Source organism: Oncorhynchus clarkii, chromosome 24 (assembly GCF_045791955.1).
Source record: "Oncorhynchus clarkii lewisi isolate Uvic-CL-2024 chromosome 24, UVic_Ocla_1.0, whole genome shotgun sequence".
Taxonomy (NCBI): domain Eukaryota; kingdom Metazoa; phylum Chordata; class Actinopteri; order Salmoniformes; family Salmonidae; genus Oncorhynchus; species Oncorhynchus clarkii.
Genome location: NC_092170.1, coordinates 1,234,114 through 1,255,878, shown reverse-complemented (window position 1 = coordinate 1,255,878; position 21,765 = coordinate 1,234,114). Strand labels below are relative to the sequence as shown.

Below are 21,765 nucleotides of genomic sequence, written 5' to 3'. Positions count from 1 at the left end.
CCATCTTACCGTACATGCACACACACCCCAACCCGAGTCATCAGACTGGAAAAACCAGTTATCACCATTCATAGTCTACTGTGACACTCTCGGGGTAAATAATAGGCCTAAGACAAAGAAAATGTGGAAATATTTTTATTAGAAGAAATTCAGAAGAATGTACCTACATTTATTTGGTAGTTTTTATATTAAAGAGTCTTTCAGAGATGTATCAAAGCAGTTAAGAAAATATGTTTGGCTCGAAATGCTGTTAAGAGATCTGGTGGAAAATAAAGACAAGTCACATCTGTAAATTCAAGGCCCGTAAATTCAATGGTATTTATGAACTCTTTCGCAGATGCTAAAAATCTAATCGCAACCTAAAAATCAAGTCAAGTAAATATAAATTCAAAAGGCCTCATTTATCAGTAAGAAAAATATGGTACCAGTCAAAATTTTGGACACACCTACTCATTCATAGGCTTTCCATTATTTTTTACTATTTTCTACATTGTACAATAATAGTGAAGACATCAAAACTATGAAATAGTTTTTGTAGTAACCAAAAAAAGGGTTAAACAAATCCAAATATATTTGAGATTCTTCAAAGTACCCACCATTTGCCTTGATGACAGCTTTGCACACTCTTGAAATTTTCTCAACCAGCTTCATGAGGTAGTCCATCTGGAACGCATTTCAATTCATTAACAGGTGTACCTTGTTGAAAGTTATTCTTAATGCATTTGAGCCAATCAGTTGTGTTGTGACATGGTAGGGGTGGTATACAGAAGATAACCCTATTTGGTAAATGACCAAGTCCATATTATGGCAACAGCAGCTCAAATAAGCAAAGAAAAATGAGTCCATCATTACTTTAAGATATGAAGGTCAGTAAATCCGGATCATTTCAAGAACTGAATGTTTTTGCGACTGCACTTGAAGAAACTATCAAGCGCTATGATGAAACTGGCTCCATTCATTAGAGTTCATTAGTTACCAGCCTCAGAAATTGCAGCCCAAATAAATGCTTCACAGAGTTCAAGCAACAGACATCTAATCATCAACTGTTCAGCGGAGACTGCGTGAATCAGGCCTTCATGGTCGAATTGCTGCAAAGAAACCACCACTAAAGGAGTAAGAAGACCTGCTTGGGCCAAGAAACATGAGCAATGAACATTAGACCGGTGTAAGTCTGTCCTTTGATCTGATGAGTCAAAATTTGACATTTTTGATTCCAACCGCCGTGTCTTTGTGAGACGCAGAGTAGGTGAACGGATGATCTACACATGTCGTTTCCACCATGAAGCATGGAGGAGGTGTGATGGTGACAATGTCAGTGATTTATTTAGAATTCAAAGCGCACTTAACCAGTATGGCTACCACAGCATTCTGCAGCAAAACGCCATCCCATCTGGTTTGCAGTTAGTGGGACTATCATTTGTTTTTCAACAAGACAATGATCCAACACACCTCCAGGCTGTGTAAGGGCTATTTGACCAAGAAGGAGAGTGATGGAGTGCTGCTTCAGATGACCTGGCCTCCACAATCACCCAACCTCAACCCAATTGAGATGGTTTGGGATGACGAGGACAACTGCAGAGTAAAGGAAAAGCAGCCAACAAGTGCTCAGCATGTGGGAACTCCTTCTAGACGGTTGGAATAGCATTCCATGTTAAGCTAGTTGAGAGAATGCCAAGAGTGTGCAAAGCTGTCATCAAGGCAAAGGATGGCTACTCAGAAGAATCTTTAACACTTTTTTGGTTACTACATGATGCCATGTGTTAGTTCATAGATTATTTTTTACTATTTTCTACATTGTCTTCACTACAAAGAAAAATCCTTGAATAAGTAGGTGTGTCCAAACTTTTGACTGGTACTGTAGGTCAAGTACACTTATTTTCATCAAACAATGCCGGTGTCCCAAATTGCACCCCATCCCCTATATATAGTGCACTATTTTTGGGGAGAGGGTGAAATTTGGGACAAAAGGGAGCCATCTTAATTCCAGACTCCTTCCTTATGCTATAGAGAGCTTAATTGATTTAATGTAGCTTAGTGCTCTATCATCTTGACAATACACATTTTCCATCTAACCGATCAAGCACACGATTTCACAACGTTGCATTATTTTCAAAAGTACATTGTGTGCTCACTGTCATGAATAAAGGTGCTGGTTTTTGAAAGCCACTTATTAAGAGTCTCTTTCATTATGGTCAGTAGGGATAGGGAGGGACTGGAGGTCTAGCACTGGAGTATGCATACCACTCAACTACCTGTCATTAAATCAGAGTTATACCTATAGCTGATCATGGACAATGCATTGTTCAAGACACTTTCACCATTGTTGAACCTTTAGACTCATGCCAAACGGTAGCCAAGTTCCTCAACTCAAAGTTGAGCACAGACTAGAGTTTAATTGAACCTCCCAACTCACTATGCAGTCGATTCTTAAATTTTTTAAATTCTTAAACCCTTACCGTTTACCTATCTTTGTTGTTTCAGGCCTTTGTTTGCAAAAATGCCTACTTTTTAATTACACGTTAATCAAAATACAACCGACTGTTTTTTTCATTGCTGTTCTAAGACGGCAACTCAGCGTGAATGCGCATGTGTCAATTAAATCTCAAAAAGGAAACAGTCAGTGGTTGTATTTGACTAAGTTTTATTAAAAAGTATGGATTTCAGCAAAGAAAGGCATGCAAACAGAGGACAAACATGGTACGGGATTAAGAATTTGAAAAAAATTTAAATATCAACTGCACAGCGACTCGGAGTTGGAGGTTCGTAAATATATATATATTTTTTCTAAATAACGCTAGTCTGCACTCAACTCCATTAATTAAATAATCTTGGAGTTAAGGTACTTAACCAAACAGCCAAACAGATGAGATGTCTTTAAGAGTTAACCTTCATCTTGGGCAATGCCAAATATCTGCTTGTACTTTTGACAACTAATCTTTCATGTACGTGTGTCATGAAAACGCATATTATGCACAACTAGATCTAGCTAAACACCAGGCTATCCTGACATGGTTGGATTTATCTAAATTCTAAATACTATAGCATGGGTAAGGGCCTTTGGTCAATGTTGAAAGATATCAATACAGTCAACGAGTGGTTGAGTATTGGATAGATAAAGCACTTGGATATAGTTGGAGTAGTGAAGGACCACTGATCCACATATTCTCTCCCACTGTCAGCATAAGTAGCCAGGTCCCCGGATTTGTTTGTGCTGTATAGCCAACTCCTATGGTCGTTGTCATGTAAACCCCTTAGGTCAGAAGCTTCTTAAGTAATTCTGCCTCATTAGTTTGTTGCGCTGGTCAGGACGTCTCTGGTCCTTGTCACCTTCACGGTCCGCTCTCCTCGTTGGTGCATGGCACCCGTAGTGTGTACGTACAAAGTATGGTGGGTAGTGCCGTTTGCATGGGGGAAAAAGGCCTCTCCTTCAGGGTACTCTCGGTTTGACATGACAATAACCATAGGAGTTGGCAATTCAGCATAAACAGATCTGGGACCAGGCTAACGTGTAAGCACTAAAACCGTATGTCCACCTGATTCCACAGCAGAGGGATTGAGTGAACGTCTGTCAACTTTGCTTATGTCAACTGGCTTAATTGAGAAACAATGTATGCAGTGTCTATGGGTTACAGAACAAGCACGCATTTCATTTCTGGCACACAGCAACAGACTTGAGTTGGAGGCCCCATGCACAAGCGGCACGCTGGGAGAATGTGAGCCAGCCAGCCCCAATCTGCAGGTATTTCCCTGGCCACTGTAACTTATCAAGCTCTGAACCCTTAACAGACTTAAGGCTTTTAAACTCGACCACCACAGGGGATGTTGCTGCTTTTCCAAATGCAGAGTAACGACAGACACATGGAGAAATCCTATAGATGTGTTCTCAGCTCAACCACTAATGTAACTGCTTTCCCTTTTACTGGGGTTCAACTCTAACAGTTACATGAATCCAATCCATTATTAAGAGCACTTGGGGCTTATACAATGCATTCGGAAAGTATTCAGACCCCGTCCCCTTTTCCATATTTTGTTACGTTACAGCCTTATTCTAAAATGGATTAAATGAAATGTTTCTCGTCAATCTATACACAATACCCAATAATGACAAAGCCAATTTATTAACAGAAATACCTTATTGATCTCAGGTGCATTTTGTTTCCATTGATGATCCTATTCCTAAAACTTGATTGGAGTCCACCTTTGGCAAATTCAAGTTATTGGACATGATTTGGAAAGGCACACACCTGTCTATATAAGGTCCAACAGTTGACAGTACATGTCAAAGCAAAAAACAAGCAATGAGATCGAAGGAATTGTCAGTAGAGCTCTGAGACAGGATTGATTTTGTCGAGTCACCGATCTTGAGAAGGGTACAACATGTTTTTTTCTCAGCATTGAAGGTCCCCAAGAACACAGTGGCCTCCATCATTCGTAAATGGAAGAAGATTGGAACCACCAAGACTCTTCCTAGAGCTGGCCGCTCTGCCAAACTGAGCAATCGGTGGAGAAGGGCCTTGGACAGGGAGGTGCCCAAGAACCTGATGGTCACTGACTGAGCGCCTCTGTGGAGATGGGAGAACCTTCCAAAAAGGACAACCATCTCTGGAGCACTCCACCAATCAGGACTTTATGGTAGAGTGGCCAGACGGAAGCCACTCCTCAGTAAAAGGCACATGACAGCCTGCTTGGAGTTTGCCAAAAGGCACCAAAGGACTCTCAGACCATGAGAAACAAGATTCTCTGGACTAATGAAACCAAGATTGAACTCTTTGGCATGAATGCCAAGCGTCGCGTCTGGAGGAAACCTGGCACCATCTCTACGGTGAAGCATGGTGGCAGCATCATGATGTGGGGATGTTTTTGAGCAGCATGGACTGGGAGACCAGTCAGCATCGAGGGAAAGATGAACGGTGCAAAATAGAGAGAGATCCAAGATGAAAACCTGCTCCAGAGTGCTCAGGACCACAGACTGGGGAGAAGGGTCACCTTTCAACATGACAACAACCTTAAGCACACAGCCAAGACAACACAGGAGTGGCTTTGGGACAAGTCTCTGAATGTCCTTGAGTACCCCCAGCCAGAGCCCAGACATGAACCCGATCGAACATCTCTGGAGACCTGAAAATAGCTGTGCTGCAATGCTCCCCATCCAACTTGACAGAGCTTGAGAGGATCTGCTTGTAGAGTCATACACATGAAGACTCGAGGCTGTATTCGCTGCCAAAAGGTGCTTCAACAAAGTACTGAGGAAAGGGGCTGAATACTTGTGATATTTCAGTTTTATATTTTTAATAAATTAGCAATTTGCTTGGTCATTATGGGGTATTGTGTGTAGATTGATGAGGGGGAAAAAAATAACTGAATACATTTTAGAATAAGGCTGTAACGTAGCAAAATGTGGGAAAAGTCTAGGATTCTGAATACTTTCCGAAGGAACTGTGTGTGTGTACACACACACACACAGTTCCTTCATACATAACATACATACATATACATACATATACATATACAGTAAGGGGTCATATATGACCCCTTACTGTATTTACTAGTAGTAGGTCTCCAAAGGAAAAATACATATATGTTATTAGGCACTCTTATTCTAATAATATGACATAATATCCTCATCGGCTTTAAGATATGAGCTGTAGGAGTCCAGTCAATAAAAGGAGGAAGTGCCCATGTCCAGTCATTGGGTTTGTGTGGTTTCTTGATCATCCCTGGTCATCCCTCCAGCAGGGGGAACCAGTACTCTGGGTCTCTAGGACCATCAGAGCAGTGGAGAACTGGAGGGAGAGGAGGTTAGTCCCCTCAAACTCAACTTTGGACCTCAAAGCCAGTTCCAATGCTTTCATTCCATTGTTCCCCTCTAATCACAGACTGATTTACACCTTGGACACCAGGTAGATGCAAATATGTATCAGGTAGAACAGAAAACCAACAGCCTCCAGAACTCATATGGTAAGAGTTGAATACCCCTGGTCTAGCCTATTTTTTTTAATATAATTTTTTATTTTAATTTAACTAGGCAAGTCAGTTAAGAACAAATTCTTATTTTCAATGACGGCCTAGGAACAGTGGGTTAACTGCCTGTTCAGGGGCAGAACGACAGATTTGTACCTTGTCAGCTCAGGGGTTCGAACTTGCAACCTTCCGGTTACTAGTCCAACGCTCTAACCACTAGGCTACCCTGCCGCCCTATGGGTGTTAAGGCCACATGTATCAAGTCGGGGGGGAAGGGGGGGGGGGGATTCCCAAGGCTTAGTAGGTCTCAGGCTCTAAAGATGTGAACGGCGCGCACCACATACTGCCTGCAGATGGGGCACTCGTTCATCCTCTTGCCACACTTGGTGCAGGTGACCATGTGGCCGCACTCCAGCAGGACACAGTCAATAGGAGAGTCCATGCAGATCTTACACAGGTTCTCTTCCTGGCCAGGGGTACCACTGGGGTCTGGGAGAAAGAAACAAGGGAAAAAACACCCTTACACAGAAACACATTTCATTAAATACTAGCTTGTACTCAGTTGACCAAAGACAGCTTGTTAAAACTTCTTAGGGCTGCAATCTCATTAACGGGATGATATGACAACAGCCAGTGAAAGTGCAGGGCGCCAAATTCAAAACAACAGAAATCTCATAAATTTAATTCCTCAAACATGTATCTTATACCGTTTTAAAAGGGTAATCTTGTTGTTAATTCCGCCACAGTGTCCGATTTCAAATAGGCTTTACAGCAAAAGCACCACAAACGATTATGTTAGGTCACCACCAAGCCACAGAAAAACACAGCCATTTTTCCAGCCAAAGAGAGGAGTCACAAAAAGCACAAAGAAAAAATTAATCACTAACCTTTGATGATCTTCATCAGATGACACTCATAGGACTTCATGTTACACAATACATGTACGTTTTGTTTGATAAAGTTCATATTTATATAAAGAAATCTGAGTTTACATTGGTGCGTTACGTTCACAAGTTCCAAAAACATTCAGTGATTTTGCATAGCCACATCGATCCAACAGAAATACATCATAAATGTAGATGATAATACAAGTTATACACATGGAATTATAGATATACAGTGGGGCAAGAAAGTATTTAGTCAGCCACCAATTTTGCAAGTTCTCCCACTTAAAAAGATGAGGCCTGTAATTTTCATCATAGGTACACTTCAACTATGACAGACAAAATGAGAAAAAAAAAAATCCAGAAAATCACATTGTAGGATTTTTAATGAATTTATTTGCAAATTATGGTGGAAAATAAGTATTTGGTCAATAAAAAAAAGTTTGTTAATACTTTGTTATATACCCTTTGTTGGCAAAAACAGAGGTCAAACGTTTTCTGCAAGTCTTCACAAGGTTTTCACACACTGTTGCTGGTATTTTGGCCCATTCCTCCATGCAGATCTCCTCTAGAGCAGTGATGTTTTGGGGCTGTTGCTGGGCAACACGGACAGAGGAGGACAGAGGAGCCTCTTCAAGAAGAAGTTACAGGTCTGTGAGAGCCAGAAATCTTGCTTGTTTGTAGGTGACCAAATACTTATTTCCCACCATAATTTGCAAATAAATTCATAAAAATCCTACAATGTGATTTCTGGAATTTTTTTTCTCATTTTGTCTCTCATAGTTGAAGTGTACCTATGATGAAAATTACAGGCCTCTCATCTTTTTAAGTGGGAGAACTTGCACAATTGGTGGCTGACAATACTTTTTTGCCCCACTGTACCTCTCCTTAATGCAACCGATGTGTCAGATTTCCAAAAAACTTTACGGAAAAAGCAAACCATGCAATAATCTGAGACGGTGCTCAGAAAAATAATAAAATTAGCAGCCATGTTGTAGTCAACAGAACCCAGAAATCACATTATAAATATTCCCTTACCTTTGATGATCTTCATCAGAATGCACTCCCAGGAATCGCAGTTCCACAATAAAGGCTTGATTTGTTCAATAATGTCCGTTATTTATGTTCAAGTAGCTACTTTTGTTAGCGCGTTAGGTACACATATCCAAACGCTCGTGCAGGTCGAGCATTACTTCGGACAAAAACTTCAAAAAGTTATATTACAGGTCGAAGAAACATTTCAAACTAAGTATAGAATCAATCATTAGGATGTTTTTAATCATAAATCTTCAATAAAGTTCCAACCGGAGAATTCCTTTGTGTCTAGAGGAGCAATGGAACGCAGGTCGATATCATGTGGAATGCGCGTGACCAGGAAATGGCTCTCTGCCAGTAACCTGACTCATTCAGCTCTTATTCAGTCCCACAACACAGCCTCATTCAAGTTTCTAAAGACGGTTGACATCTAGTGGAAGCCCTAGGAAGTGCAACTTCATATCCCACTGTGAATTCAATCAGGCCTGGGTTAAAAATCGACCAACCTCAGATTTCTCACTTCCTGTTTGGATTTCGTCTCAGGTTTTTGCCTGCCATGAGTTCTGTTATACTCACAGACATCATTCAAACAGTTTTAGAAACAGTGTTTTCTATCCAATACTATTAATAATAATATGCATATTTTAGCAACAGACTGAGGCCCCTGCAGCCATAAGAAGTTAACACTCAACCAACTTATTAATCGGAGAGTTATAATACGTAAAGCTCATAATTGATTGTTCAAGGCACTTTCACCATTGTCATGCCAAACGGAAGAGTTTCAGCTTTCATCTTGGGGAGCTTTGCATTGCCTTAAACACGCGCGGGGGGGGGGGGGGGGGGGGGGCTCACCTGTGCCGTCATTTGTACTTGAAACTGGAGGATACAGGGAAGAATAAAATGAAAAAAAGCATGTTAAACACTTCCTTGAATGATGCAATTCATTTTCAAAAATGATATAATAAAACCACAAAATGTCAATTAACAAATTCCCTGTTGTTTTACAAGATATAAACTTCAGTAATAGTAAAACATTTCATTTGAGAGGTATTTCATGTTGCATGTGTCAAGCCTCAAATCAGACAAACAAATGCACATGCCATATCATTAGCTGCCTTTCCATAATTTGTGAATTTTCACAACAATTTGTGAAACTACAAACATATTGGGGTGGAAGTTGCCATGGAGCCTGCAGTGTTGCTGCCTCAGTTGAAGTGGGAATCGGAGGTTCAGACCACTTCACTTTTTCCACATTTTGTCATGTTACAGCCTTATTCTAAAATGATTATAATTGTCGTCCCCCCACCTGAATTTACAAACAATACCCCATAATGACAAAGCAAAAACAGGATTTTAGAAAAGTTTGCAAATTTACATGGGAATATCACGCATTCAGACACTTTACTCAGTATTTTGTTGAAGCACCTTTGGCAGCGATTACAGCCTTGAGTCTTCTTGGTTATGACGCTACAAGCTTGGCACACCTGTATTTGGGGAGTTTCTCCCATTCTTTTCTGCAGATCCTCTCAAGCTCTGTCAAGTTGGATGGGGAGCGTAGCCGCACAGCTATTTTGAGGTCTCTCCAGAGATGTTAGATCGGGTTCAAGTCCAGGCTCTGGCTGGGCCACTCACGACATTCAGAGACTTGTCCCGAAGCCACTCCTGTGTTGTCTTGGCTGTGTTCTTAGGGTCATTGCCCTGCTGAAAGGTGAACCTTCACCCCAACTCTGGAGCAGGTCTTCATCAAGGATCTCTGTACTTTGATCTGTTTATCTTTCCCTCGATCCTGACTAATCTCCCAGTCCATGCTGCTGAAAAACATCCCCACATCATGATGCTGCCGCCACCACCACCACACTTCACTGTAGGGATGGTGCCAGGTTTCCTCCATTCCTGGCATTCAGGCCAAAGTGTGCAATCTTGGTTTAATTAGACCAGAGAATCTTGTTTCTCATGGTCTGAGAGTCCTTTAGGTACCTTTTGCGGGCCTCCAAGCGGGCTGTCATGTGCCTTTTACTGAGGAGTGGCATCCGTCTGGCCACTACCATAAAGCCTGATTGGTGGAGTGCTTCAGAGATGGATGTCCTTCTGGAAGGTTCTCCCATCTCCACAGAATAACTCTGGAGCTCTGTCAGAGAGACTATTGTTATTTATTCTAAAATACATTTTAGAATAAGGCTGTAACAAAATATGGAAAAAGTCAAGGGGTTTGCACTGTTTATTAGCCCTACAGTAACCTAGCTAAGTGAGTAAGCGAAAACAGTGAGCTTCTGTAATAGAAGTTCAAAGATGTCTCATATTACAGTCCCCTAAATTTGAGTAATTTAGCATACACTCTTATCCAGAACAACTTACTATCCGGGGTGTATTTATTAGTGCACATCGTAGTAAACTGCTTTGCAACAATATTTTTTTCAACAAAAACAAGGTTCTTATTGGACAAATTCAGAATGTCCCGCACAGCTTCGTCCTATGTCCCTCCCAGTTACGTCCTGTTAGATTCCGTTTCATTCCTAGTAAATACACCCCAGTTCAACTATGATGCCGGTAGGGAAAACAACCATATATCACAATCATTGCAGGTAAAACTTCCTTTACCCAGATTCTGGAGGTCCTTCTGGTCATGGTAGAGGCGGGTGACCCTCTCCATTAGCTCCCACTTCTCGCAGCAGCCCTTGTAGTTGACAAAGTTACGGGCTAGGATCTCCTTGAGCTGCCGGACGCTGAGGGCCTCGATGTCGTCTGCCGTGGCCAGGTCTGACAGCGACGCCCTGCGGCCTGGTGCCAGCACCTCATCTGTGTCTGAGGACTGAGCAACAGCATAACAAAATCAGAGTTGCATTCAATAGTGAACAATGTTGTGGAACGTTCAGATACATTGTGTTAAGGGCCTGTAAAACGGACATGCATTGATCTATAACCAACTCGTGCATTTAAGAGTCAGGTATCAATTCAGCTCGATTCCTGACATTTTTTAACAGCCATGTTCAGTACGTTGCACCCTCCCTAACGCGCGCTTGATTGGCATAAAATAAAAATCTAGTGAAAAAGGTTACAGGTTCATTAGAATGGAATGACACAAATGATAGGCTATTCCTGATTTTCTAAGGTCAGACAGAAATCATGAACAATCACATCACATTGACAGCCATCATGTTTGAATGTCAGAATGATTGATTAAAGGGATCCATCCATACACTAACTGTTAACAGGGCCCATATTCATAAAGAATTTCAAAGTAGTGCTGATCTAGGATCAGTTTAGCCTTTTTGGAACCTTATTATTAACAACATGGGGGAACTGATCCTAGATCAGTACTACTGCTCTTAGACACTGAAGACGGGCCTAGAACCTACACCACAAGATGGATTTTGGTTCTTTGAGATCTATTTCTAGGTCGACAATTTGCGAACATCAACTATCTTGTTTAGCTACCCCAACCCAAACTGTATTAAGAGGAACAGTGTCAGTCACATGGGGCATTCACAGCCACAGTGCAGGAAATGGCAACACGCCACATTACATGCCAAAGCTGAAATCCATCAGTGGGGATAAGAATAGATTACTGCTTGGCTACAAGGGCCTACATTTCTGACAGACATGTGAATAATGGGGCACACCATGCAGACATGGAGAGCCAGCCATCAAACAACAAAACACTGCTCTACAATGGGACTCTGTCTGAGCACAATGGCACTGGAGGGTCTAAAACAGTCCTACAGTATGAGTAAACTAAATATATCTAAACTCACCATATGAGATGAAGATGAAAAAATTATTTGAAAGGGTGTCTCAAAAGTCTGAAATTACACTTGTCCTTCAGCAAACGCAGAGCATATCTTGACCCCAACCCTGACTATCACAGCCGTATCTTAACACTTTCAATCCTCCTATAGCCTAATGGCATGTGCCAAAGTTTAATACATTAAAACATGTGGTGTAATACATTTGTAATGCATGTTGGCAAAAATGTACAAAAATATGGTAACCTCTTAAAGTGACATTTTAAATTAAAATGATCAATTAAAAAGGTAAAATTGTTTTGAAACCATTATCCTTGGTCTATCTCCACCTCGTATTTTACAAAAACCTAACCAACCCTGGCCTTCTGACACCCATTCAAAACCCTTAACCCATCACCAACATAACAGGCGAGAATGATAGATTAACAATGAACAGACGGCAGACTGGCACAGAAGCCAAGAACAATAAACACATACAATACCAGTTAAAAGTTTGGACACACCTACTCATTCAAGAATAATGGTGAATACATCAAAACTATTAAATAACACATATGAAATCATGTAGTAACCAAAAAGTGTTAGACAAATCAAAATATATTTTATATATTTGAGACTCTTCAAAGCAGCCACCCTTTGTGCGAGGTGTCACCGAGGCACTCTTGGCATTCTCTCAACCAGCAACACTTTCCCAACAGTCTTGAAGGAGTTCCCACATATGCTAAGCACTTGTTGGCTGCTTTTCCTTCACCCTGCAGTCGTCCAACTCATCCCAAACCATCTCAATTGGGTTGAGGTCAGGTGATTGTGGAGTCCAGGTCATCTGTAAATAAGGATTTTTCGTAACTGACTTGCCTAGTTAAATAAAAGGTTAAATAAAAAAAATGATGCAGCACTCCATCATTCTCCTTCTTGGTCAAATAGCCCTTACACAGCCTGGAGGTGTGTTGGGTCTTGTCTTATTGAAAAACAAATGATAGTGCAAACCAGATGGGATGGCGTTTTGCTGCAGAATGCTGTGGTAGCCATAATGGTTAGGTGTACATTGAATTTTAAATAAATCACTGACAGTGTCCCCAACAAAGCACCCGTGGATCCTCCTCTATGATTCACAGTGGCAACCACACTTGCAGAGTTCATCCGTTCACCTACTCTGCGTCTCACAAGACACAGCGGTTGGATACAAAAATCTCAAATTTGGACTCATCAGACCAAAGGACAGACTTCCGCCGGTCTCATGTCATTGCTCGTGTTTCTTGGCCCAAGCAAGTCTCTTCTTCTTATTGGTGTCCTTAGTGGTTTCTTTGCAGCAATTCAACCATGAAGGTCTGATTCACGCAGTCTCCTCTGAACAGTTGATGTTGAGATGTCTTTTACTTGAACTCTGTGAATCTTTTAATTGGGCTGCAATCTGAGGTGCAGATATTCTAATGAACTCATCCTCTGCAGCAGCGGTAACTCTGGGTTTTCCTTTCCTGTGGCGGTCCTCATGTGAGACAATTTCATCATAGTACCTGATTGTTTTTGTGACTGCACTTGAAGAAACGTTCAGTTCTTGAAATGTTCCAGATTTACTGACCTTCATGTCTTAAAGTAATGATGGACTGTCGTTTCTCTTTGCTTATTTGAGCTGTTCTTGCCATAATATGGACTTAGTCATTTACCAAATAGGGCTATCTTCTGTATACTGGCCCTACCTTGTCACAACACAACTGACTGGCCCAAATACGTTAAGGAAAGAAATTCCACAAATTAACAGGGCACACCGGTTAATTGGAATGCGTTCATGAAGATGGTTGAGAGAATTCCAATAGTGTGCAAAGCTGTTAAAGGCAAAGGGTGGCTACTTTGAAGAATCTCAAATATATTGATTTGTTCAACAATTCTTTGGGTTACTACACGATTCCATGTGTTATTTCATAGTTTTGATGTCTTCACTATTATTCTACAATGTATAAAATAGTACAAATAAAGAAAAACCCTGGAATGAGTAGGTGTGTCCAAACTTTTGACTGGCACTATAGGACACTCCTCTTTCTAATATTTACAATGATCCAAACCGTTTCAATTCCAGTTTCCACCATTAACCAGAGAGGTTGTGCGGATTTGCTAACAAATAATACAACGGTCAACTTCCTAAATTGAGTTAATATTTAACATAGTAAGTCGTAGTAAATCCGTCATATCAACCTTTACCCTTTCTGAGAATGCTAGCCTTCAATAACTTCCTGCCAAAGCAGGTTCTAGCCATCACAGTTAAAAGCTTTGAGGAGGAAACCCATCTTGCGTCAATGGAGGTCAAATCTGGTAAATGTCACAGGCCTCTATTTCACAGAATGTTTGTTCTCATTCTGTATAGGGCACACATAGTAAAAACAAAAATATATCTAGCAACCTAAGCAGGTTCTGAGACCCATATGAGATCAGGGTCTGTATTCATGAAGTGTCTCAGAGTATGAGCCAAGAACTGAAATACTTTTCTAGACAAAGGGACCATGAAAACCCTTTTAGCAGCATTAGTGTAGCCTCACTTTGATTTTTGGTTGTGTGCACTACCTGGTACTGTAGAGTGGTTCCCCAAGTTTATCAAGAACAAGCTACAGACAGCTCAGAATAAAATGTCAAGGGTCATTCTGAATCTTAGACCTCAGGCTCATGTTGTACATCCTCAGCTCTGTGAACTACAGCGGCTATCAGTTGATAAAAGGGTCATTCAGTTGAAGTTGGCCCATAAAATTGTGTAGGGTACAGTCCCCCCAATATCTGAAAAACTATTTTTATGTGGTTAGGGACTAATTCCTACGCCACCAGAGGCAGTGCCACAGACTTTGTGCCATATAGATTCAAGAACTTTACTGGTCAGAACACATTTTTATATACAGCAGTGGTAGAGTGAAACAAACTCCCGTCAGATTTTTTTTTTTTTTAACTGTTTCTGCCAGTCGTAGGTTCAAACACTCCTGCAAGACATGGTTAATGTTGAGACAGCCTTTATATTTTGTAAACTTTTAAATATTTGGCCACTGTATGATCGAATGAATCTATGGCAGTGCCCATGTCACTTGTTTTTTAACTGCAGCCCTTGCCTACCAATAGAGGACCACAATGGAAACAAGTATTTAGACTGTGTTTATAATCCTCTGAAATGTTGGTATATGTATCTGTTGCCTGGTTTAACATTTTGATGTATTTTAAAATAAAATCAAGCACTGATCTAAAAATCATATAATTGTTTTGTCTTTTAGACTAATGAATCAGGGGGGAGCTGATCCTAGATCAGCACTCCTACTCTGACATGCTTTATGAATACAGGCCCAGGGCTAAGGAGAGGATTCCCATCGCTGCTATAGTAGTACCATGGCTAGGGCCATCAGTACTACTATAGCAGGGTCAGGCTGTAGTACCTGCAGCTCCTGCTCTCCCTGCAGCTCTGTATCTCCCTCAGTGTCCAGTGGCTCCTCAGGACCCAAGGGCAACAACACAGACGGGGTCTACGAGCAAAAACCCACCACACACCAAAAACACTTAATTAGCAAGCTAGAGTTAGCCATGCTCTAACTGAAGGGGCCATACAGAAGGTTAGTAATCTATTACCTAGCTATTGTTAATGCTACATAACACAAAAGGTGAGGGACAAAATTGTAAATTAATGGTTGACAGACAAACAAGGGTAAGGGGTTAGTCGTGTGTGGTATAGTAGGTTCTCTTGGGTTCGGGCCTCACCTGACTGCCCTCCTGAGTGGGTGGCGGCTGTGAAGGGACATTGTCTGTGGAGGTGGGGTCGGGGTGTGTGGAAGGTGTGGTGGTGGTAGTAGTGGGGGCTGGAAGAGGAGTTGTCTCATGCTGGGTCACAGTGGGGGTCTGTGTTTGGGTCAGAGGGTTTATGATTGGGCCAGAGGATGATGGTGTCTGCTGTCCCAGGACCAGCTCCACCAGTTCCTCTTTCTCACGGCACATCTGTGTTGAGACCTCGTGCAGGTGGAGGTAGTCGCGCAGGTCCTTCACCTTGAGCTTCATCAGCTCGGTGCGCTCGAAAAGCGTGCCGTGAAACCGCTGGCAAGTGTGGCAAAGGCGTTGCCGGGGCTCAAGCTGGGCCGAACAACTGCCGCAGTAGTTCTTCTTGCAGTCCACGCAGACATGCTGCGGGGGAGAGTAGACCGACACACAATCACTGTCAATCATGTGTCTGTTAGCATATTTTCCCTCCCTGGTTGTTATAATTCAGTAAATTAAGGGACCAAAAGAGTTCCTTTTAAAACTTGTCCCAGGCTTTGCTCCAACTCTAGCTGCAACCAGACACTGACAACGTAATGTCTAGATATTGAAGACCATGAAGCATAAATGCTCGTCTTGTTCAAATCTTGCCCTGAGGCTAGTTCCGGTACATTAAAGTACATAACCATTGCATTGGTTTTTACCCTTTTCATGCCTCCACTAGATAATGGAGGTATTGTAGAGTGTAGAAAAAAGCTAAGAGCAGCATGGATAGTCAAGAGTCAAGCCTTGAGGTCTGCAGTATTGCTGGTTCTCTTTTCTCAGCAAGCTAGCCGTTCCGGTAGACTTCCGGTCATTGCACTAACACTAGTTAGTATGGGCTCACGAAACTACCTCTAACTTCATTCACACTGGACAGAGACATAAAAATGATATACATGAGTTCACCTGTCTCTGGATAAGTATTTTATCAATGTTGATCAATTTCTAATTGGCCAGGTCTGAATTAACCACTGATTAGAGAGGATGGATGAAAAACCTGCCTCAAAGGCCGGATTTGGGAAAGGGTGGGCTGAGAGTGTTTTACCTTTCTGGCAAGGGTGACGAAGCGGCTTCCGCAGGCTTTGCATGTGTGTTCCGGGAGTGGGGGCGATGGGTAGCTGCTGTAACCTGAGTTAGTATAGGCCTGGTGACGCATGCTGCTGTTGCTCTCCTCCACCGTGGCAGTGTCCAGACAGAACCAGTTACAGCAGGACGTCCACATGCTCCACACCTGGAAACACACCAACTCTTAGATGGTCTCACCACCTGGACACACACGTGTTAATATTGAGAGTGGGTTAGTGAAGACAGACCACGGAGTTAAGAGTTTGTGGGAGAAAAAGAAAAGAGTAAGGATTGTGGATGTGTTGAATGGGCAAGATCATGACCAGAGTGAGTAGTGAGTGACTAAAGAGGCAGGGTATGTATGAGTGGGGCAAACTTTAGAGCTATTTGAAGGGCATGAGCAAGGGCTGGGGTAATGCAGTGGAGAAAGAGCTGTAAGAGAGGTTGAGTAGGTAGGCTAGGATATATCAAAAACAACTGAAGTGCTGATGTTACAGTGCATTGGTGGTATTATGTTCGGACGTGCAATGTCGTATACAGCTCAATCAATGACACTGGGGTTGCAATTGAAATGAGAGATGTGAAGTGAATGGCGTTGGCCTCAAACTTTTGTCAGTAAGGAGAGCAGGTAGCTGGCTTTTGGCTACCAGAAGTAAGGCTCCCATCATTAATTCAGAGCTTGTTTTCAGTCAGAGCTGCAGGAGCACAGGCTGGTGGGGCGGTATGTGAATTGGAGTGGGTCCAGGGGGTCTGGGATAATGGCATTGATGTGAGCCATGACCTGCCTTTCAAAGCATTTCACAGCTACAGATGTGAGTGCTACGGGGTGATAGTCATTTAGACAGGTTACCTTGGCATTCAGTAGGAGTGCTGATCTGGGATCAAGTCCCCCTGTCCAAGCAATATGTAAGTAATAAGGCCTGAGGCAGTGTGGTATATGACTACACGTGCCTGGATACAGCCATTATCCGTGGTATACTGGTCATATACCACAAACCCCAGAGGTGCCTTATAAACTGGTTAGCAACGTAATTAGAACAGTAAAAATACATTTGTCATATACCAAAGCTTTTCAGCAAATATGCATTCAGGGCACAAACCATCCGGTTTATAATATTCATTATGATCAAAAAGGTCAAAAGGATCCTAGATCAGCAATCTTACTCTGAGACGCTTTATGAATACATACAGGCCTTACAGCATGTAAGGTGAGGTCTACTAACTAACTTTAGGCTACACCCTCAATCTCTCAAGAATTGACAATAGGATTGATCAGTTTTCAACTACTGCAGGGCCAATTCTCGGTCACTTGTTTTATTCTCTGGTTCCACTGTGGAACTTAATAGCTAGGCTACACACAAACACACTGCCATAGAGACCAAAACAAGACAGAACTAACCGTGCCTACCAAACAGCAAGGCAGATCCACAACAGCTGCTGCTAAGGAAATGCCTGCCACCAGGCTGCATCAAGTGGAGAACAGCTGAGGGAAAAGTGACTTGGTGCCTCAGGCATCCAGGGGCCAACTGCAAAGGTTTCACGCCTGAATGCAGTGCAGAGTTAAGGAAGCCTAGTTGTACAATGAAGGAATCACTTGTAAAACTAACATTAGTCTGACCATGTCCATGTAATGTTACATTTTCTGATTGATAATAATACAAAGTGAAAGACAGCTGTCCCCCCTCCTTATTCTAAAGTAGCAGCCTACAGGCTAGTAGGCACATTCTGCCCTGATATAGGCTATCTTACCCTATCAATGTTAAGCAACAGTTGGATGGAAGAAAAAAAAAAAGACACTTCACACCCAGTGTCCATTTGATGCCAACTGGCTTTAGTGGCTGTAGACTGGCTTTAGTGGCGTAGGTCAGGGTAGCCCAAGATTACCTCTGAAACTAACAGCTCCTTAAGACAATGACTTGCTCTGGCAGCCAAAACAGCCAAGTACTCCATCTAAACGTGACTCGATTATCAATTGCGATACGGTTCTATTAACATAAAGCCCTTTACTTTCACATCACAAAATAATTTCACAAATGCAAAATAGACACTGTACACCAAAGGAGGTTGGTGGCACCTTAACTGGGGAGAACGGGCTCGTTGTAATGGCTGGAGCAGAAATAGGGGAATGGTATCAAATACGTCAAACATGGTTTCCATGTGTTTGATGCCATTCAATTCCAGACATTATTATGAGCCGTCCTCCCCTCAGCAGCCTCCACTGCTGTACACTGTTTTAACTGGCAGTTAAAACATAAAATATTTTTCGGTGACTAAAGTACCGTTTCTGGCATTCTAATAATTAACAGTCTTCAGTAAACACACGATGTATAACATGGATAGATGGCCGTGTGGGAACAATAACAATATAAAAAGGCGTGTATCAATTTAACTTTAAAAAAAAAATGTTTCTCGCTGATATGAAAGAAGTCCTTATGCTTCCAAAACCGTACCGCAAGCGATGCGTGTTAATGCTCAGCCCGAGCGCCGGAGCTCCTAACGAAACTCCGTGTACTTAAGAAGCATTCGTCCAATGACTTGTGTACTGTAAAGGAACTACGACTACTCAAAACCCCACACAGCAAGTGTGTCTCAATTGTCACCGTTTGCACTACAATAGGCTTTACGTATACCTAGTTAGTTAGGTTTAGTGGACATTAATTCAACTTCTGTAACTTACATTACATTGTGACAGCAATAGTTGCAGGGTCGCAAAGTCCAAAACAAAGACATAGGGTCCACAATCAAACAGATATAGCCACCCATACATACGGTATGTAGTTAGCCACCACACTCAGAACGAGGCACAGAACCAAAACAATTGTGGGGGATGTCCCCGTACAGATGGACACGCCATCATCCTCCCAAATAAATATTTAGTAAGACCGGAAAGAAAGCTGTAACGTTAAGACTCGAAATCAATGTAGCTAGCTTTTTTTCATAATACGTGTTCCCATTAATCTGCTGTTGTCAGTCACTTGTTTGCCTACTAACAGACCACAAAAAGTAAATTCACTACGTTGAGTTACCAATACATTTGAGCTGTTCAGATACTAGCGAACGCAGACCATCTGCCCATACTAGCTGGCTAGTAAACTAACGTTAGAAGCTAGCTAGCTCCTGCTGCTAACTTTATCGAGTTGAAATGATCGACATAGCTACCTCGACACGAAGCCCGGGGTCGTGAAACGCGTGCTAGCAGCAGCTGGCAAGTAGCTCGCGAGCTAAGGATGGCTTTTGTGGAGCTAATGTTCTCCGACACTCACAAAATGACAAGGAATAAATCGAAGTTAGCTAGTTGGAGTGAAACAGGAAGAAAGTGCTTCTAGCCAGTGACACTCCCCCGGCCAGTTTCTATCGCCCCAGAGAGTTGCTGATGCGTGTGCACGTACATTTCGACTCGCTAGTTGAATGCAGACACGTACGAAAGTTTTCATAAGTTTTGCAAGCATTTTATTTCCAGGGAAGTAGTGTCCTCTGGTGGACACTAATAAAACGGCGCGATTAATCAATAGAGTCCTCAACAATTTAAAGTTATTATATGCCATCAATTACATTGCAAATAAATATCACACTTTGTAAGCCCATTGGTTATCCAGAATGTGTCTGCCACTATTTGGTTGTAGCAGTAAAACATAGTACTGCAAAGGATGATTATCAAGGGTATATCCCATCATACAGTGCCTTCAGAAAGTATTCATACCCCTCGATTTATTCCAATTTTTTTTGTTACAGCCTGAATTCAAAAACCATCTACACCCAATACCCCATAATGACAAATTTAAATTGTTAAGATACATTTTTGCATTTACAAAAATATCAAATTTACATAAATATGCACACATTTGGCAGCGATTACAGATGTGAGCAATGTTCTCTCTAAAGGTAGCCCCGAGACTGCCGCGCAGAAATATCTCTCATCCAACAGAGAGAAGCACGAGATTAAACTTTACTCGATTTTCTAGAGCAGTGGCCACCAACCGGTCGATCTGCAAACCATTCCTAGTTGATCGCCAAACATTTATGTAAAAAACCCAACGAAAAAGCCATGTGCTTCTATATATGTATTTGTTTTTCTTCTCCGCCTGTTGACGCTAGGTGCACGCGATTCAGCTGCCCTGAACTGTTGCCATTTTGAACCATTTCATGTCTGAAGGTACAAACGTTGCCTTCCCGGCGGTCCCAGAGAGCAAATCAAGTTCACTATAGTGCAACCGCTGGCCAAACCGATGGCTCAGAAGACCGTGTCTGCAGTAACGTAGCAGGCATAAAATAAAGCTACAGCAAAGTTGTTACTGTGAGATTTCCAAACGTTTAAAAACATGACTAGAGGGAGACTGTCATGGACTACAGCAAAGAGATTCTGTATTTCTAAGTGAGTTTATGTTTAAGTTCTTACTCAGCACTGTCAACACTTTTTATTCAACACTTTTATAAGCCATAAAATGTACATTCTTACTATTTCCACTCAGCGCTACAACAAGCACTGCAGCAGTAATGAATGAGTAGTAAAGTGTATCTATAGGCTTGCATTGTTGTTATTATTAGTGGCTTGGTTCTTTTTTAATATCAAGGAATATTTCACTTTCTCTGTTCATAGGAGTAACAACATGAATTTGTGCATGAGGCATGTATAATTTGGTGCGACTCGAGTTATGCCATCAGCTGGAAGTCGGTGTCCCTTTTTGGTCAGTGTCAGTGGAGGAAAAGGAGAGTGGAGGGATGTTGAGTGGCAGACCCTTAGTCTGCTGCTCTCTCCCTCCACTGAGACTGACCAAGCACCACCAGCCCAGTAACATAAAAAATATTTAAATGTATACTCACTCAGCTGTGCTTCACAATACAACAACAAATATGTTACCGGTGTGATCATAGAGCCTACCTCAAATTTTGAAATATAATTTAAAAACATGTCCGTATTCAACAATTCAAGCAAAGCCAATATGTGGGGATAATGTGTTGGGCCTGTAGCTTACTTCACAAACCTAATTGCTACAGTACTGTTTTTAATTGGTTAATGTTGAATACGTTTTAAGTCAAGTCAAAACAAAATCTGAGCGGTAGATCTTGGCATGCATTTGACTCAGTGATCTTGACTCAGAAAAGTTTGTTTACAACTGTTCTAGAGTTTTCCCTGTTAACACTATCAACGTTTCCCTTTACAGTGGTAATTGCGATTCAATCAATTAAATATTAGCCACTTTCAGTGCAACATACCGAAACATAACAAAGTATGCAAGATATTTTGTTGTAGGCAGAACGCATCTGTGTTTTGAGCTTCCTATACAAAAGCACAAAACATTTTTAGATATCTTTGAAAAGTG

General features: G+C 41.8%; 1 protein-coding gene across 8 annotated transcripts; it reads right to left on the bottom strand.

Annotated features, from left to right (window-relative positions):
- Positions 1–120: 120 nt before the first annotated feature.
- LOC139382323 (E3 ubiquitin-protein ligase rififylin-like) lies at positions 121–19,819 on the bottom strand. Of its 8 annotated transcripts, XM_071126248.1 has the most exons (8): positions 19,604–19,797; positions 17,844–17,987; positions 16,425–16,610; positions 15,347–15,763; positions 15,028–15,114; positions 10,479–10,689; positions 8,733–8,756; positions 6,004–6,450 (listed from the first exon to the last, which is right to left on the bottom strand). In XM_071126248.1, the coding sequence occupies exons 3-8, from the start codon at positions 16,599–16,601 to the stop codon at positions 6,269–6,271; spliced, it is 1,098 nt and encodes a 365-aa protein (XP_070982349.1). In that variant the 5' UTR covers positions 16,602–16,610; positions 17,844–17,987; positions 19,604–19,797; the 3' UTR covers positions 6,004–6,268. The 8 variants fall into 8 exon arrangements, with proteins under 8 accessions (XP_070982347.1, XP_070982348.1, XP_070982351.1 ...); XM_071126246.1 differs by lacking the exon at positions 17,844–17,987 and having other exon boundaries at positions 121–6,450; positions 19,604–19,814; XM_071126247.1 differs by lacking the exon at positions 17,844–17,987 and having other exon boundaries at positions 2,621–6,450; positions 16,425–16,645; positions 19,604–19,798.
- Between the last annotated feature and the right edge of the window lie 1,946 nt (positions 19,820–21,765).